Source organism: Mastomys coucha, unplaced genomic scaffold, assembly GCF_008632895.1.
Source record: "Mastomys coucha isolate ucsf_1 unplaced genomic scaffold, UCSF_Mcou_1 pScaffold16, whole genome shotgun sequence".
NCBI lineage: Eukaryota > Metazoa > Chordata > Mammalia > Rodentia > Muridae > Mastomys > Mastomys coucha.
In genome coordinates, this window is record NW_022196898.1 from 52,916,012 (window position 1) to 52,936,162 (window position 20,151).

General features: G+C 38.4%; 1 protein-coding gene and 1 pseudogene across 4 annotated transcripts in view; one reads left to right on the forward strand and one right to left on the reverse strand.

Annotated features, from left to right (window-relative positions):
- The window catches only part of St7l (suppression of tumorigenicity 7 like), a 68,587-nt gene extending 53,657 nt beyond the window's left edge, over window positions 1-14,930 (forward strand). The window contains exons 12-15 of one of the 4 annotated variants that reach the window (XR_004119743.1): window positions 6,689-6,839; window positions 9,922-10,014; window positions 11,574-11,719; window positions 14,455-14,534. Coding sequence is in view for 3 of the 4 variants with exons in the window: in XM_031375072.1 (XP_031230932.1) it covers window positions 6,689-6,839; window positions 9,922-10,014; window positions 14,455-14,633 (423 nt within the window). In the remaining variant the exon portion in view is untranslated. Of the gene's footprint in view, window positions 1-6,688; window positions 6,840-9,921; window positions 10,015-11,573; window positions 11,720-12,433; window positions 13,098-14,454 lie in introns of those variants that run through there. The other 3 variants (XM_031375072.1, XM_031375073.1, XM_031375074.1) reach the window with 3 other exon arrangements.
- On the reverse strand, window positions 2,945-3,097 carry LOC116093559 (annotated as a pseudogene).
- Window positions 14,931-20,151: the final 5,221 nt, after the last annotated feature.

A 20,151-nucleotide genomic window follows, 5' to 3' on the forward strand; every position in this document is an offset into this window, starting at 1 on the left:
CTTCCTTCCTTCCTTCCTTCCTTCCTTCCTTCCTTCCTTCCTTCCTTCCTGGTTGTTGTTTCTCTAGAGTTAGAAAATGCCTTTGACAGGCTGAGGTGCTGGTTCATTGGGTCAAGTGCTAAGTGCACAATCACAGAGACCTGGGTTCTTTTCCCTAACACCCATGTTAAAGCCAGCTGTGGTGGCTTATGTCTGTAACTTCAGGCTGCTAGGGGATAGGGGGGTTGTCAAGTGTAACAGCAACAAGCAGGTCTAAGGGGCTCCCTGGCCAGCCAATCTAGCCAAAACAGTGAGCTCTGGGTTCAGTGAAAGACCATCTCAAAAATTAAGTTGATGAGGGCAGTGAGGTTGTCTTGCAGTTAAAGGTGCTTGTGGATAATGCAAGCGTGACAACCCCAGAGCCCATGGACAGGTGGAAGGAGAAAACCACCTCCACAAGCTGCTCTCTGACCTCTAGGCATGCATGTGTGCATGTGTACACAGACCGCTGCTGCTGCTGCTACTACTTAATTATGTAGCTACAATAATAAAGAAAAAGTTTGCAAATAGGGAGTGACAGAAGACATCTAGCATTGGTCTCTAGCTTCCACAGTGCCACATATGTGCACACACACACACATACAAAATGTCTCTGAGTAAACACTGATATATGAGTTTGAAAACATTTTGTTGTATATATGAGCTCAGCTCAGTTCATTTCAGTTTTAGAGAGTAAAATGTGCTAGATACTGTAGGAAAGTAGGAAAGATAGAGTTTCTGTTGTGCATTAACTTACAACCTACACTGCAGAGCAGAAGTTCCTGAGCAGCCATTTCTGGAGAGCATAGAATCAGGGTTATAATAGTGTTAGATCTGATTTAAGTGCAGGTTTGCCAAGGCCTGGCGTGTGCTGAGAGCGTGTCCTACATTGTGCTGTCCCCAGGCCCAGTAAGTGCATTAAAAACAAGATTTATTGATTTTTATTTTATGAGTGGCTTTCCTGTATGGAAATATGTGTATCATATGCAGTCCTGATATCTACAAAGACTGAAGCAGCCTTGTATTTATCAGGAAGTGAAGTTACAGGTGGTTGTGAGCTACTGTGTGGGTGCTGGGAACCCCCAGACCTTTGAAATAGCAGTAAGTGCTTTACCACCACTGAGCTAACTCTCTAGCACCAGGTACTTTTTCCTTATATTTTAGGAGCCAAATTTTATTTGGTAGAAACTGAAAAAATGTTTTGCTTTAAAGTCAAATTGAAAAGGATATTTAGGCTGAGGATTTAGCTCAGTGGTAAGAGTTATTCTGCAACGTGCATGGTGTCGTGGGTTCCATTTCCAGTAATACACACACACACACACACACACACACACACACACACACACACGCACACACACACGCACGCACACATACACATGTGCTCTGGGAAAAGTAAAAAGGATTAAAGGATTTTTGCTGGTAGGTTTGACATGATAATAAAACATCAGGAGTATAAGGAAAGGTTCAGCGTATCACTTTAATTCTTTGCTTGTTTGCGGACACTGGGTATTCATTCTATGGCCTTGTGTGTGGTAGGCAAGCATCACTGAGCTAAATCTCCAGTCAAGGGAAATTTTTAAGAATAATAAACTTGAGCCAATATTGACCCCCAGACCAAAACAAAATACAAATCAACTTTTAAAATATAAATTTCTGAATTATATAATTTTCTATTAAGTGTGTCATATTTATTTATGTACAGTGCATTGACACTGAGAATAGTTGACAGTGAAAATATAGGTATATAGTTGCTGTTCAAAAAATGTTTCCTGGGCATATTAAATTGATATAATATTAACCAGATATCTTTGTCTACATTTACTCACACTAAATGCCATGTTGTAAACTTTGTTTAAAGCTTTCACATTCTAAAGGAAAAGAGAACTGATTTAAGAATTAAACAGTTCTCCTCTGGAGCTGTGACCTAGTCTTACAATGCCATCCCACTGTGATTACGCTGTCTGTGCTACTGAAGAAGCTCTTAGTGCACTTGCAAGGAGCATAAGGAATCGTGTCAGAGGTCAGCCAGTGGAGTCCATTTTCCCACAGCCGCCTGGTGTGAGTGATCTTTTACTGTGTTTCAAAAAAAAATGGGCCAGGATTAGAGAGGATTAGAAAGAATATTACCCTCCTGAATATAGGCCCAGGGCACTGAGGAGAGAGAACCCAGCCAGGCAGCAAATGGGCTTTCCCTGAACAGGACACAGCCTCTGCTGCATTCCTTTTAAGAAACTGAATGAGAAACCTTAAGTCCCCAAACTGGATTAGTAAATAATCTCATAGTTTGTGACATCTGCTAAAATAAATTGATGAGCAGACTGAATTCTTACACTTGAGGAGCCAGAAACATCAAGAGTAGAAGTAATTAAAGATAGGCAAAAAGCTCAGTAATGCATGGAGAGGTGCACTTCATAAACAAAGAAAATATCATTTTAGATGGATTAGTACAATGAGGATGTAATATTTATTACTTAAGGCTTAAGATTTGAAATCCTTACAACTTTTTTTTTATTTTTAAGAGTCTTTCTAGATATTATTGCTTATAAGAAAGCTTAAAAATTACAACTTCAATTCTCTATGTTCTTTATAACTTATACACCGTACAATGTGTGACTAAATCTTTTGGGACACCCTCTTTACACTTTACATTTTTTTTTTTTACTTTATATATTAAATGTAGGATTTGGACTTCATAACACATCATTTAGTAGCAAATTACTTACTTGCTCCAACCTGTTGTGAAGGAAGTTCATAGACCTCAGTCTTAGAAGGAAATTTAGCTAACTAAATTTTAAAGTTTTTTTTTTTGTTTTGAAAGGTTCTATATTTTATTACTGGACAAACACTCTAAGACTCCAGGTTGAAAATGTTGAAATCCATCTGGTAGGACTGATTGATGACCTCAGTCTGGCCACTGTGTGAATCCTTACAGACCCAGCTCCGTTCTCCGGTGTCTTCTCTTAGAGTTGTACCTGATTGTGTCACCAGTTTTTATCCGGATCGACTGAGGAATAGGACGATTTTGCTTTTGTTTCTTGGCCAGGAATCTCTTGATTCTGAAAGTCTTATGAGAAGACATGGCAAGAAGCCGAGTCAGGTGTACTGCACACAATGGCAGAGGAAAGGAGAAGAGCTTAAGTTTTTTTTAAAGTTGTCCACTCGATATTGGATCTGATGCCTCAGTGGCTACTTTATATCTTTCTTAAGGAAAGTCATGAAGCTGGTTACTGTAATAACTATGATTATATTGATTTCAGCATCTGCTTTTGTGGTTCTGGCTTTGACACACTGAAGACTGAGCTCAGAGCCTTGAACATGCCAAGCAAGCTCTTCACCACTGAGCTGAACCCAAGCCCCACGCTTTTGTTAGAGATTATAAAATGAGAATGTTTTCTTCAAGAGTTTATGATAAGCTGAGCACAGGGGTGCATATCTATAGTCCTAGCCCTTTAGCAGCTGAAGCAGAAGACGTACAAGTTTGAAGCTAACCTGAGCTACATAGTAAGACACCATCTATAGATGGATGGATGGATGGATGGATGGATGGATGGATGGATGGATGGATGGATGGATGGTTGAGTAGATGGATGGGTGGATGGATGGATGAGTAGATGGATGGGTGGATGGATGGATGGTATGAGATAAAATTTGGTTCCATATGTGAAAAAGAATTTATAATGGGCACTTCACCCATGTCTTAACTATTTGATGTTCTGTACTGTCTGGTACAATACCTGTGCTTTGAATGTTTTCTGTTCCCACAGCTGCTCACTCCCAGGGTGATTATCCATATCCTGATCATCTTTAAATATCAACTCCATTAATGTATAGTTATTTGTATATCTCAACATTACTCCCAAAAGGTGTTTACCTAGTGAAATAGACATACATACATCAAACCTTTCATAGAACTACTTAATATTATCATTTGCTTTTGTTTCTTGCTTGCTTTTTCTGATTTGTGTTTTGTTTTTTAAACACATTCTCATATATGCCACCTGGCCTTGAACTCATAGTGTAGTCAAGGATAAACTTGAACTCTGATCCTTCTGCCTCCACTTCCTGAATATTAGGGTTACAGGCACACACCATGGTATTTAGTGTATGCTAGATATGAAACCCAAGGCTTCATGCATGCTAGGCAAGCACTCTACCAACTGATTGATGTACCCAGGCCAGTATTATTATTTCTAAAATCCAAAAAGTAGAAAGAATGCATGTCCAACAGCCAATGACTATATAAGTAAGCACTGTATGTTTTTGATGGAATACTATTTGATTCTAAAGAGGTATGGGGTACCGATATGTCCTGTGACCTACATGAACCTCAACACTGCTAAATGAAAGAAACCAGTCACAAGTTTCCACATATCATAATAAATATTATCATAACAATGTTAGGATAACATATTTTTCCATCAGCTGGGCGGTGGTGGCACACGCTTTTAATCCCAGCACTTGAAAGGCAGAGGCAGGTGGATTTCTAAGTTGGAGGCCAGCCTGGTCTACAGAGTGAGTTCCAGGACAGCCAGAGCTATACAGAGAAACCCTGTCTTGAAAATACCAAAAAAAAAAAAAAAAAATTCAAATATATTTTTCCATCTGTATAGAATGTTCAGAAGAGGCAGTTATGGGGACAGAAACTAGGTTAATGCTTGGCTTAAAATGAGGCACTGAGAATGATCTCAGATGTTCAGTGTCCCCCTGAGATAATGAGACCGTGTCAAATTGACTGTGGTGATGGATGTCCATGTTTTTTAATATTAAAAAAAACACATTGAATTCTGTATTTCAGATAATCTAATTCTATGCTACATGAATTAGATATCAATAAAGCTGTCTTAAACCTTGATAAAATTAGTATTCCCTACCCACATTTTAATTGCTTATATTTTTATAAGGTCCCTAACACAGTCCGATGGTAATTATTTCCTTAAGAAACCTGTTTTTCAAACTGGGCAGTGGTGATGCATGCCTTTAATCCCAGCACTTGGGAGGCAGAGGCAGGTGGATTTCTGAGTTCGAGGCCAGCCTGGTCTACAGAGTGAATTCCAGGGAAGCCAAGGATACACAGAGAAACCCTGTCTTGAAAAACCAAAAAAAAAAAAGAAACTTATTTTTCAAAGGGAGACATAATGAAATATATCTTAAAATAATTATTCTGTTTGTTAAATATTAACAGTTGAAATTATTGAAATCATGTTCCACAAACATCATGAAAATATTACTGATAATTTTTCTCACTGTGCCTGAAACTAGCGTTTTCTTAATGCTTAACTTCAAATAGCTTTTCCTGTTTTGAAATTTTTAGAATATACTTACTGATAAAATAACTTCTCTCCTAGAAACACCGATAATCTTTATTTTTTTATTTTTTTTACTTTATTTATTTATTTTTTGGTTTTTCGAGACAGGGTTTCTCTGTATAGCCCTGGCTATCCTGGAACTCACTCTGTAGACCAGGCTGGCCTCCAACAAAGAAATCTGCCTGCCTCTGCCTCCCAAGTGCTGGGATTAAAGGTGTGTGACACCACCGCCCAGCCACTGATAATCCTTTTTAAGTAAACTTATAATTAGACAATGTACACAGATATATAATGTGTTTTAAATATTCTCTCATGTCAGGTGGTATCATATAAGGGCTTTTGAATATATTTCTTAATGATTCATTTTTAATATTCTATGCTCTTTTACTATGCTTAATTCCCAAAGAATATTTTGTATGTTTTCAAACAATTTAATATTCAACATTAGATATGGGGTCCTTAGTTATGGATAGTATTAAATGTTCATTAAAGATATTTTTAGGGTATGAAAGGATATGAATATAAAAGTTGCACAAAATTTTTATGTATTATTTGATTCTCAAAATACTCAATATTATTAGTATGTTTGATATGTAAAATGCATTTAAATAATAAAAAATTTAAATAAAAAGGCAAAACAACAACAACAAAAAACAAAAGAAACCAGTTTTTCGGGCTGGAGAGATGGCTCAGAGGTTAAAAGCACTGATTGCTCTTCTAGAGGTCCTGAGTTCAATTCGCAGCAAGCACATGGTGGCTTACAACCATGTGGATCTGATGCCCTCTTTTGGTGTGTCTGAAGACAGCTACAGTGTGCTCATATACATAAAATAAATAAATAAATATTTTTATAAAAGAAACCTGTTTTTCATATTATGATATGAGTTTGGTTATTTTTTAGTGTTTGAATATACTGTTGTGTACTTAGTGAATATTAATTGTCTCCCTCACGGTTAAGTGTCCCACTATAAACTGGGAATAAGAGAAAACAAAATTGATGACACACAGTATTTTCAAGAAACTGTATTGTGTACTTTTAAACTTAATTGTTTCTTGAAAAATATTTGCTCTCACATTATCTCTCAGTTTAACTTTCCATTTATATTTGCAGGGTCACATAAGCTGTTTGTCACTTTGTTTTTACCTGTAGGACAATTCTCACTTAGCAGGTTTGCAAGTATTACAAGTACTTTAAACAGGTTTTAGTTGGGTACTTTAAACAGGTTTTAGTTGGAACTGCATGTCATTTTATCAAGTTTAATGTGTATGTGTTTAAACCAACTTGTAACATTTGAGTAAATGTTTTGTTCATGTTTCCTTTTAACACAGTTTTAATTTCTTGGCATGGATATGTTGTTTTGCAGTACTTACTAGAGATGAAAAGTTTAATCTTACCTCCAGAACACATTCTGAAGCGCGGAGATAGCGAAGCAATTGCCTATGCTTTCTTTCATCTGCAGCACTGGAAACGAATAGAAGGTGCTCTCAATCTCTTGCAGTGTACATGGGAAGGCAGTAAGTATTCTTTGCCAGATGGAGTGATGATCTCTGTCTTAATAGTCATTGTATCCATATGCAGTCTTTTAAAATGAGATTGTGTGGTTTCAAATGATCTTTGTGGCATCATTATATTTTGTAGAAGAAATAATTTAATGTGTATTTATATTATGTTTAGGAAAAGCAGAATAAAGAACTGTTAAAGTATTTTGCTAAGTTGAATATTTATAATGAGAAAAATGAAAATGTATTCCTTTTAGTTTATAAGCTTTTAAAATTTGTTTATGTTTGTTATTGTTTGTGGTTGGTTGGTTGGTTTGGGTTGATTTATTTTTCTGATAAGGTGGGGGAGGTTGGAACTAAAGCCTTAATGATAGCACATGCCACATCACTGTATCACTGAGCTGTGCACGCAGTCCTGTTCTAATACAAAGAAGAGACATCTGCTTTATGGGACAGGAGTGATGACATGGGGCATTTGCTGCTCTTGGAGAGGACCTGGGTTTGGTTCCCAGCATCCACTCTAAGTCCACTTCTAGGGAATCAATTGCCCTCTCCCAATCTCCATTGCCAGTAGACACGCAATGATATGAACATTCATGTAGGCAAAGCATTCATACAATATTTTAAAAAACAAAAAGTGGTGTGGTTTTTGTTTTGTTTTCAGATGTGAATAACATGAACTATTTTCTAATAACTGATGGCAACTGTCCTGGTTTGTTTTCTGTCGCTGTGATAAACACTGTAGCCAATAGCATCTTGAGGAAGAAAGGGTTTCTCTCACCTTACAGCTTAAAGTTCATCATTGAGGGAAGCCAAAGCAGAAACTCAAGGCAAGAGCTTCATGCAGAACCACAGAAAAAGGAACATTTTATTGGGTTGCTTCCTCTGACTTACTCAGCTTGCTTTATCACACAACAGAGACTGACCTATCCAGGGGTGACGCCACTCACAGTGGGCTAGGCCCTCCTACATCAGTTAGCAATGTGACAGTGTCTTATAGACATGCCCGCCAGCCAATCTGATGGAGGCAATTCATCAGTTGAGGTTTCCTCTTCTCAAGTGACTCTGGTTTGTGTCAAGTTGACAATAAAAACTAGCTAGTTTAGCAACTCTATTCATTCTCTTTCCCCGCCTTCCTCCATGTCTCATGTGGTTCATACAGGCTTGGAGTTTATTATTGTGTAAGTGAGAATGATCTTAAATTTCTGATTCCTGCTTCCACCTTCCAAGTACTAGAACTGTAAGCCTGTACCTCCATACCTGGCTTCAGTTCGTAATTGTGGTAAAATATTCATTACACAAGTTTACCACTGTAGTTGTTCTGTGCCCATCCAGTTCAGTAGCATTGTGTCTCCAGAGCCTTTCCTCTCCCCAGACTGAAGTCCTGTATGCAGAGTGATCTTCATTCTCATCTCTTCTTTTTCTTTTTAAGATTTATTTATTTATTTTATGTATATGAGTACACTGTAGCTGTACAGATAGTTGTGAGCCATCATGTGGTTCCTGGGAATTGAACTCAGGACCTCTACTTGTTCTGGCCCTGCTCGTTCCAGCCCTGCTTACTCTGGCCCAGAGTAAGAACTAAGAACACTGTCACTGTCTTCAGATGCACCAGAAGAGGGCGTCAGATTTCATTACAGATGGTTGTGAGCTACCATGTGGTTGCTGGGATTTGAACTCAGGACCTTCGGAAGAGGAGTCAGTGCTCTTACCCGCTGAGCCATCTCACCAGCCCCATTCTCATCTTTTCATCAGTGCTCTAGGTTCTGACTGATGGCTGTAGGTACTTCAGACTTTACTTGTTTTATCTAACATAATATTGATGATGTCCATATGTATTGTAGTATGCAGCAGTAGTTACTTTTTTGTTTGGGTTTTGTTTTGTGGTTTTTCTTTTGACAGAGTCTCTCTTTGGGTGGCCTAGCACTTCCTCTGTAGCTGCTGACCCCTCCCCCTTCCTCTCCTTCCTCTTCTTTTGAGACAGGATCTCACTGGCTGATCTACAACTTTGTTCAATGTCTAAAAAGTGTAGTAATAAAACTCTTCAATTTATGTATAGTTTTCCATGTTTTTGAGTTCTTAGGGCATAGCTTTTTTAAAGTTGTTGGGACCACTAGTTAGTTAGTCATATTTACTAAGTCCCCATGACAGAGTAAAAGCTTAGTGTGCTTGGGGCCCTGCATTCGATGACCATCTTGACCACCACCACTACCAATAAGACATGAAGACATCATTGTCTGTGAACCAGGAGTTTGAGAATCTCTGCATTAACCACTTATTAACAGCAGTCATACACTGTGCTTGACAGTGACAGTAAAGAACTCAATCAAATTGAAATTATACAGTTGAGGAGTTGAATGCCTGTGAGTAGTTGGGCTTCTTCCAGTCGATTACAAGGCACTCAAAGCCAGGGACTTGCTCATTCATTTCTTATATGTCTCTACTGCTAGGTGTTCTGCTGGTCCTTGATTTTCACCAAGTGTCTAACTTATGCTGCATTTCACGCATCTTGATGAATGATTTCCTTATTTTAGCACTGATTGTTGAAATGATGCTGAACAAAAGACTTTTACAACCTCTGAGCTAGTTTTTAATACCCTTTCTCTCTTTTTTTTCAAACTTAATTTGTTTTATGTATATGGGTGCATGTCTATCCTTTCTTGCAGAAGACCTTAGTGAGCCTCATAGGTGGAGAACTAAGCCAGCAAGAACTCTTTTAACTTCAAAGTCAGAACAATTATCTACATTACAGTTTTTTTTAAGATTCCTATAGGAAGCAGGATTTATTCTTGTAGAGTTACATCCATGATTGTGATGAGGAGGCTGAGGCAAAGAAGGACCCAGCCAATGTTCCATTATAGCATTCATTCCGTTCAGTCTCAAACTGGACCACTCACTGTTCTCTTAGTATATCTAGTCTTTCCATAAGCATTCTTCTCCTATGTGTTCTTCTGTTCACTTTATTTCATCAGAAATATTTCTCCAGGAAAAGATAAAATACTATGTGAAAAAAATGTAAAATGTCTGCAGAATAGGTTTGATTTATAATAGAGATGGTACATGAGATAATATTGAATGCTAATGTCTTTTTCCTCAGCTTTTAGAATGATTCCATACCCATTAGAGAAAGGACATCTGTTTTACCCTTACCCCAGCTGCACGGAGACCGCCGACAGAGAGCTGCTGCCCAGTAAGTAAAGCTTGCCATCTTCTTCAGCCTACAAGGAATTATTTGGATTATTTTTAGCTTGGTTTCTGTGTTAGTCACCTTTTTGTTTGTTAGTCTGAATTTCTGTGTGTGTGTGTATGTGTGTGTGTATTTGTGTGTGTGTGTGCTTGCTTGCTTTTGAAGCAGGGTCTCAATCTGTATGCTTGACCTGGAACAGCCTCTGACCTGATCAGAGAGGCCTTGAACTCACAGAGATCCATCTGCCTCTGAATGCTGGGATTGCAGGTGGGTGTACCCTATTAGTCATCTAATGAAATACATGACACAGAGTGTGTGAAGGTTGTAGAGCTTGGGTTTTAAGGTTCAGAGTATATAGGGTGAAGGTCAAGGTATCAGTAGGAGCTTCCCCTTGGCAGATCAGCCAGTGGTGTGGATAGCAAGGGCAGAAGCATGTGTGCAAATATGCAAGTGACTCTGTCTTGAATCAGAAAGAGGAAGGAGAGAAAGAAAGGCAGGCCTGCTTTCCACAGTCCTTTCTGATGGCCCAAGGATCTCTTACTAGATCCGTCTCTTAAAGGTTCTACTTCATAATATTGAAATTTCAAACCCCAAGGGACCAAATTTCTAACACATAAATTTTTGAAAGGGCATAAACCATTGTGTTTTTTATCTTAATTTTTTCATTTTCTTTTTCTTTTCTTTTCTTTTTTTGTTTGTTTTGTTGTTGTTGTTGTTGTTGTTGTTTGCTTGTTTTTTGTTTTTCGAGACAGGGTTTCTCTGTGTAGCCCTGGCTGTCCTGGAACTCACTCTGTAGACCAGGCTGGCCTCGAACTCAGAAATCCGTCTGCCTCTGCCTCCCAAGTGCTGGGATTAAAGGTGTGCGTTACCACTGCCCAGCCATTTCATTTTTCTTTATGTGTGTGTAGATGCACACGTGTGTGTGCAGGTGCCCACAGAAGCTAGAATTGGAGATATAGTATAGGAAGTTATGAGCTGCCTGATGTGGCTGTTATGAACTGACACCCTCTGCAAGAGCATCAAACACTCCAAACTGCTGACTCATCTCTCCAGCTCCGTGTGCGTGTGTGTGTGTGTGTGTGTGTGTGTGTGTGTATGTGTATGTGCGCGTGTGTGTGTACACGTGTGTACGTATGTGTATGCGTGTTCACATTGTTGTGTGCATGTGGAGGCCAGATCCAGCTCAACACTGGATGTCCTCCTTGATGGCTTTCATCTAATTTTTTTTTCTAAAAAAAAAATTAGGATCTTTCACTAAATCTGGAGCTCAGATTCAGTTGTGGTGGCTGGCCAGTGAGCACCACAGATCTACCTGGCGGTGCCTTCCTAACTCTAGAAGTGCAGGCGTGTGGCATTTGGGTTCTTTATGTGAGTGCTGGGACTCTGAACTTAGATGCTCATGCTCATTTTGCAAGCATTTAACTAAACCATCTCACCAGCCCTACATCTCTCTGAGAGCGTGTATTTCATCTAAGTGTTCATGCCTAGTCCAGTTAGCTGTCTGCCAGGTTATTTGAATAGAATTGTCAGGGACCCTGACATTTCTTACTCTCTCACAAAAGAGACCCAGGAGTCATCATTTCTAGATAAGCAAAGGAGTCTTTTACAAGGCTGATACTTCAGGGTGGCACTGGATTGTGTGAGGAGAAACCTAAGGCTGGAACCAAGAGGACACAGATGTTCTCAGGAGCTGATATCGAGAAAGCAGGTGAGGATTTAGTGTAGGAGTAGTCAGGCGAGAACTAGATATCCTTAAAACTCAAGGGGAAGAAACTCCTCAGTGAGGAGATACTGAGAATCTACTGACGTTGGCAATTAGGAGCTCATTAGGAAGAGAAATTGCATTTGCCTTGAGACAGGGTTTCTCTGTGTAGCCCTGGCTGTCCTGGAACTCACTCTGTAGACCAGGCTGGCCTCAATCTCAGAAATCCGCCTGCCTCTGCCCCCCAAGTGCTGGGATTAAAGGCGTGCACCACTACTACCTAGATACATTTGCCTTCTTAGGGTGAGATTAGCTATTATTTTCCTAGTTATTGTTTTTCCACTTTGAAATAAATAGATTTTAAGGTGAAGAAAATCCATTTTAAAATCAATTAATATAAAAGTGTGTCATACCTGGGCATGGTAGCACATGCTGTAATACTATCCCTTTGGGAGGCTGGGGAGTGAGGACTTTGAGTTGATACCAGCCTGGGCTGCAAGGTCTTGTCTCAAAAAATACAATGAAATAACAAAAAAAAATTTTTATAGTAGTAGGATAATATACTTATACTAAAAGAATGCCTTTCTTTATATTTTATTATTAAAGGCCAGCTTTGCTTATTAATATTTCTTATGTCAGAATCAGACACTGTAAAATCAGAAAGGGTTTTTTATAATACATATTTCTAAATTTTTAATTTTTTTTTTTTTGTGTATACGGGTGTTTGCCTGCATCTATGTTTTCATGAATGCCTGATACCCAAAGAGGCAAGAAGAGGACATCAGATCCCTTGAAACTGGAGTCACAGACGGTTATGAGCTGCCATATAGGTGCTGAGACCTGAACCTGGGTCCTCTGGAAGAGTAGCAGTGCTTTTAGCCCCTGAGCCATCTCTCCAGCTCCCAGTTAGGTTTTTTGGTTTCTTTTTTGATGAGCTATCATGAAGTCTTAACTCTGTACAGGATGCAAGGTCCAGGACATAGACATAGAGGGATAGGCTAGAGGGTTTTATTTGATTATAATACATGTTCTTAGAGTTTATTTTTCTGTTTTTGACTGTGGTAAAATGAACAAATTTTTAATAATGTGGAGTTCTAATACCCAGGAGTACTTAATGGTTTTTGTTTTTAATTCTCCTTCAACCTTGATATGACTTAAAGCTTTCTGGAATTTGCTTATAGACTCATAAGTTGAGACATGAACTATTCCCCCTAGTTCATATAGCTGTTTTGTCATCTTTTATGCCTCCTGATAAATTTTTCTTTACAAGCCAGTGATGAAATTTGAACTTTTGTTCCAAGGGAGTGTTTTTGTACTAGTCAGTCATCCATTACACTGATGTATTAGCCAAACATTGACTGACAAGTGAATCTACAGAAACCAGCCCAAAAAGAAATAATTAGGTCTCTCCTACAATATAAAAGTCTCATATTTTAGGAAGTTTTCTTATTAAAGCTGTGCAGTCTTCTATCTTATAACATGAAAATAATACTACCTATCTTCAAGTCATTTCAACAATTAAATGAGAACTTTAAAACCATAAAGTGCTTTATGGTTTAGCTAATATTAATTTTACTGTCTTATTCTTTGCCTTCTGAAATACCAGAGTTTGTTTCTCTTTGTTTCCTGAAAGAAGTCAACCTCTCATGGGTGAGGGATGGGGCAGAAGGGATTGCTGCTTCTCTGGATGCTAAAAGAGCAACACTGACCATTTCTAATGCTTTAGCATTTACAAAGTTCAGTCCTATTGTGCTTTTACATGTAATATGGCTCAAGGCTCTCGAAATCTTCTGAATTTTTAAAATGCATTTAGTTTTGCCTATATACTTTCTGAGTATAACATAAGATATATAAAATATTGTAGCTACTGATGAACAATTGGGTATAACTTTCTATGTTAATTGTTATATTTTTTAAAAGTGAAATTTATAGCTGACCTTGGTTCAGCATGGAATTAGTCATTCCTTCTTGCTACAGGATATTATATCAGGAATTCCTGGGTCAGTGTCCTAGCAGTCAACTTCATGACTAATGAAGTCTTCACATAGCGTTCAGTTTAAAAGAAATTTATTGAGCACCTACTGTGCATTGGGCACTCTAAAAGGCTTAGCTCCAGATTATTGTTATACAAATACTATATAAGAGTTTCAATAAAATTGGTAAGGAGACTCTCAAACACTAAAAAAAAAAATAATACTTAGGTATATAAATGTGATAAAATAAGCCAAAGCACTTCATTTATTAGTTGGTTTTCTATTCTGTTTTCATAGCATTTGGTAAAGTGTCATGCATAGAACATAGCAATGACTGGGTGAAGTTATTTAAGCAGTGATTCTGGGAAATCCTCCAAGACATGTCTATCTCTTTATCTCTACACTACTTGCTGAGCTTTCAAAGAACAAAAATTAATAACAACTCACATTTATTAAGTACTTACACTGTTCATCATAACAACTCCATAGCAACTTCTACAGGGTTTAGCCCACGGCTAATAAGGGACAAGCTCTTTTTCAAAACCACCTCAGCATGACTTTATAGTCCATGTTCTTTCCCACGGGGCCATCCTGTTCCCAGCCCGTAGTACAGTCATCTGACTATGCAGATAAGTGAATAGCTTGCTTTTTAGCTTTGTTGTTATTCTTTTTGATCATGTTTTTAGTTTTCAAAGTTAGACTTAATTTTACAATATTAAGACTGATTTGTGCTCACATGAAGCCCCCTCTCCCACTTTTCCCTTGCAGCTTTCCATCATGTTTCTGTTTATCCCAAGAAGGAGCTTCCTTTTTTCATCCACTTTACAGCAGGACTCTGTTCTTCTACAGCAATGATAGCGTTTCTCACACACCAGTTTCCTGAAGTCATGGGTGTTTTTGCTAAAGCTGTGAGTATGATCTCAAGGACTTGTGTGGAATATTTATAAAGCACCGCAGGAAGGCGTCTCTGATTTGTCAGTGCTAACCCACAAGAGCAGTGAAAGACACTTGTAAACGGCAAGAACTGATTGTAAAGCTTCTACCATGAATATGTCAAACATAAGTTCTGGTGATGTGAACTTCTGTTGCTTAAAAGTTTAAGAGTTCAATGCTATAACATTATAAAGTTGGCCTTTGTGATTACTTTTGGTGATTAATACAACATTCCTTACCAACTAAAGAATGATACGATTTTTCTTTATCATTAGTGTATTTTCTTTGGTATTTAAAAACTACTAATTTTGTAAACAAAACTTTAACTTTTCCATTTAAATGATGTCATGAGTTTAAAACATTTGCTGATTTTAACTCAAGAGTAAAACTATAGTGGGAAATAAGTAAATAGAAGGCACAGATGGGACATTTCCCTGTGCATGGCATGTGCTTCTTGGCTCAAAGGTTCTCCGAGTTTTTGTATCAGCATCTTTTCATTGACCCTTTCTGGTTCTGGCCTTAAGTACAGATTGTGTGTCAGCCTTTACTTTAATTTAAACCCTTCAATTATGAACTGCTTTCCTATTTCTTGACAGAGGACTTGTTTTCCTTCTTCCTTTCTTTCTTTTCTTTCTTTCTTTCTTTCTTTCTTTCTTTCTTTCTTTCTTTCTTTCTCTCTCTCTCTCTCTCTCTTTCTCTCTTTCTCTCTTTCTGTCTAATTTATTTGGAGACAAGATTTCTCTGTGTTGTCCTGACTGTCCTAGAACTCACTCTGTAGACCAGGCTGGCCTCAAACTCAAAGGTCCACCTGCCTCTGTCTCCCACTGCTGGGATTAAATGTGAGCAGCACCATTGCTCAGCTGAGGACTGATATTTAACATGGTATCCCTATTTATTCTTCTATATAAATGTGTTAATTCATGTCACCAAAAGTGTTTTCATTTAATGCTTTTTTATTTTAATAATTTACGTATTTTTTATGCAATTTTTGAAGGGGTGGCAAGATGTTTCAGCAGGTGAAGTACCTGTTGCTAAGCCTAATCTAAACCATCTAAGTTCAAACTCATGTAAAGGTGAGAGAGCCAAGTTTACAGAGTTGCTCTCTCACTTCCACATACATGCCATGGTGAATGTGTCCCCATTATTACCAGGCAGTGGGTTAGGATCCAAAAGAAAGTACTGTTTTGTTATAATCCCAAATATTCAGTATATTTTCTATATTTATGTGAAGAATATATATAGAGAGAATAATATATATATACCCCATTATAACTCCTTGTTTTTCTCATAGTTTCTTCTCCTGGCATAAGAATAGTTTATTCTGAGCCATGCCATGGTGTTGCATGCCGTTAATCCCAGCACTTGGGAGGCAGAGGCAGACAGATCTCTATTGAGTTCAAGGCCAATCTGATCTACAGAGTTCCAGGACAGCCAGAGCTATACAGGGAAATCTTGTCTGGGAGGTATTGAGCTGAGAGGGGCACAAAAACAACAACAATCCCCCCAAGAAAGAATGGTCTATTTTGTGCCGTACAAATGTGTTGGCTCTTATGGCACCAGTGCTATGGACACTGGCTCCCTTTACCTTGAATGTCACCTGGGCAGTGTGTTAAGATATCACTAGCTCTAGACCTAGGAGTCTGAGTATGACTTTGATTTTGAGTCAGGCTCCAAGACAAATGACTTCCAACTGCTGCTCAGGGAGTGTAGATGTGTGGGTTGCAGACTGACTTCACCCTAATGAGGAAAGGAGACTTGGTAATGACTTTTACTGCTGCTTGTAGTGGTGCTGATGGGAAATATGTGTGTCTCAGAATGACATGACCTCACTGTGGAAGAGGCATGGACAAATGGACCAGCAAGGGGATCCTGTCCACATAGAGGAGAAGAAGAAAAGAAATGGGGAGGCACTGAACCCACATATGTGAAAGATTCAGACACGCAGTGAGAGAGAAATGGGTTCTTGAGGTTTTCTCAAGGCAGTGGAGTAAGAAGGGAGAGAAATAGAGCAGGAGATCTGCAATCTGGAACAAAAATGGAACAGTCAACAGTGTATTTCCCTGAAGTTCTGGCTAACAGGGAATAGAGTGTACTCTACTCTCTATCCATCAATGTTCATATAGTAGCAGCCTTCGCTGAAGAGGTCACTAATGGCACCAGGAGAGCAGGAAGGTTACATAGCGCAAGTTCCTTAGCACTCTTAGCAGAGACTCGAGAATGAAAAATTACATATTTTAAAGTAGAAGCTTCCTTTTTTAGACCAAAAGTTACTAATATATTATTATTTTAGTTGCTAGACAATGAACACTTTATATACTATATTTTATTTGTATAGTTGGTGATATATAATATTTAAAAGCTTGCTGACAGTAAACTCTTATAGCTACATTTTATCCCAGTGGATATTACATGTATATTTTTTTTATTTCTAAAAGCCACATACTTACTGATGAGATTTGCACATCAGTACGTGGCATGCAGCTATTCAAAAGTCAGGTCCTAGGTAAGAGTCAATGGAAAATGATTGAGAATGGGCAGTCTGCCCCTTACAATATACAACACTTAAATGCTTTGACAGAAGACATCCAACAAGGAACTAGAGGCTCCTGTTCTGGTTCCTTACCACTTCATAAAGTATGGTCTTTGCAAGAGCAACACTACCCTCCTCTAGGAGCTTGTTCAAAAAGCATAGCTCAGGCTTCACTGCAGACCTCCTGAATCAGAGTCTGAGTCTTAATAAGATCCCGAGCTTCTCCCTTATCCTGCATGCACTTAAAGCTCAAGAAGCCTCGTTCCATCACCACCACCACCACCAATCATTCTGTCCACCAATGTGAGGAATTGGAACACCAGGATAGCATGCTGCCTTATCGGGCTGGAGAAGTGGCTGCACTGCAGAGTGGTTATGAGCAAGACTCTGGAACCAAACTGCTTTGCCCTGATACCAGCCCTGACACTGTCTATGCAACCACATGTAAGTTATGCATCCTTCTCTAGTCTTAGTTGTAAAGTAAGAAATAGTACTACATAGATTTTGTTGGGGTAAATATGTTTAACAGATATCAACTGTGTAGAACTGTTTCTCCACAGAAAGAAGTAAGTGGATATTATTCCCTCTGATTGCAAACGATGTCACCACTAAAGAAAGCCTACCTCTTATGAGGATAATAAGCTCAAAATGAGTTTTCCCACAGTAATTGGAGTATAAATGATAGTTGGATGTCATTTGAACAATTAGAATATAAAACTGATACATCATGTGTGTGTGAACCACAAAAAGAGGGGAAATGTTTCCAGTTCATGGTACTGGCAAACTGTTATTTAAAACAGAACATTTTGGCAAGTTATAAATCATCAGATATATGACAATGTAAAGTAAAAGCTGATGAAATGTATTTGCCCTGCTTCTTAATAAGGCAAAGCCACATAAGAAAACATGTAAATTGTTATTTCTCCATCTTCTTATCCCATTTCTGCTCTCCCCTCTCCTTCTTTTGTTGTGGTTTTTAGAGATGGGTCTCATTTTGTTGCCAGGGCTGGTCATAAACTCATGGGTTCAAGGGATTTGTAAACCTCAATCTTCAGAGAGTCTAGGACTATAGGCGTGTGTCACCATGCATGACGAAATCTAAATTTTTGTTCATTACCATTTTATCTTCTTTCTCAAGTATCTTTTTGTATTAGCTCACATGTTAAAGCAAATTCTATTTGATTTTCTTAAAATGTTTGTTATAAAAATCTGTTTTTATGTTGCCTAGCACTGGAGATTATAATGATTTGGGATATTTTGTTTTTGAGACAAGGTGTCATATATAGCCCAGGCATTCCGGAATTCACTATGATGTTAAGGAAGACCTAGAGTTCTTAGGGCTGTGAGCATGGGAAGTTAGCTTTCTACAATCTGAGCTACATCCCCATCCCTAAGATTAATGATTTTTAATAATTCTCACTATGTATCAAACATAAAGACATAGAAGAGAATGAATGAGCTAGAAAGACTATTGGTTTTAGCACCTTCTCCCTTTTTTATGGTATAAAGCTATGTGGAACCAGACTTAGTTTTCAGCAAGTTAGGATCTTTTTCTCCTGGCTAAGATGAAAACCTCATCTGACATTGTGCACAGAGCAATGAAAAGGTTGCATAAATCCCTGGAGATGTGGAATGTACTGATACCAGAGCTGATATTCTCCAAGGCCAGGATTCCTGAAAAAGGAAAAATTGCTTTTAAGTGGTAGGTCATTTTCTCACCTGCTTTGAAGCCTGCTGGGTTAAATATGAGGGTTCAAAGAAAGGGTAGCCAGCGACCCAGCTCTGAGAACCTGATTCTGCTTATCTGAAAGGAGCCTCTTTATTTAAGAGCAGCACTGCCCTTTCCTTAGCGAGCCAATCTTCACTCAGTCTGGCTCTTTTCAGTTCTGTGCTGCAGAAAGAGCTTTCTTCTTAGAAAAGCTCAGAGGGTATTGTCACAAAAGACTTAAAGATGGACTTTGGGGATCCCACTAACTTACTGATGGATTCAGGCTTAAGGCTATGCCTCTCGTGCTTTGCATTGAGAAATGTATTTGAATGTCAAAGTCCCTTATCCAGTTTTAACTAAATAAGTCGGTCACTGTGATGTTGGCAGAAAAAGGTATTAGGGTTAAGGCAAGTATCAAAAAGAGTAGCAAATAGATTGCTTTACTTCCTTAAGTTTCGCCATGAGCACACTGTAGCTGTGCTGGGGTGGGAATAGGCCTGGTCTCCACATATTCCCACTGATTGTTATGTGGGAAAATGCAGTTGGATGGACCAGTGATGAATGTCAGAGGAACTCATAATTGGCTGGCTCCACTGTAGCCAGGACCTTACAATTTGCTTGATTAATTCTTTAAGGACTGTGTTAGCCAAGTTGCATGATTTCCAAAGATATAGAAGGTCAGTTCTTATACTAACAAAGGACCTCTCCACAAAGCAGCTCACTGGGAATTCTTTGGGCCCTTCCTAAAAATAATTAAAAATTTTCTTCCCAAATTACATTTTTAAAAATAATAAGCACATATAAATGCCAAATATCTTTTATCTACTATCTCTCATTATTCCCCCTGCTAGGGGCAAAGATCACTTTTAGAGCGAGGGAAGCTGATAAACAATTATGATCATATATGAATATATAAAGTAAAAGAATATATGACTATTTGGAAAGTTTCTAGTTTGGGTATTTTTTTTAAATACCCAGAGATTTGAAAGTTGTTCATAGGTGAAAGAATATTTCCTATATTTTCCATTTGACCTAATTAATGGTAAAAATGTTTTACCATTTTTTGCTTAATATTATAGGATTACATTCAAAAGTGTGACAGCTGGGGATCTGGCTCAGAGTACTTGCCTAGAATAAACAAAACTTTGGCTTTGATCCCTGGTACTATATGAACCAGGTATAGTGATCTTAACCCCAGCATTTGGGAAGTAGCAGCAGAAGGATCAGAAGTTTAAGTTCGTTCTAAGCTACCTATCAAGTTTGAGACCAGCCTGGGCTACGTGAAACCCTGCCT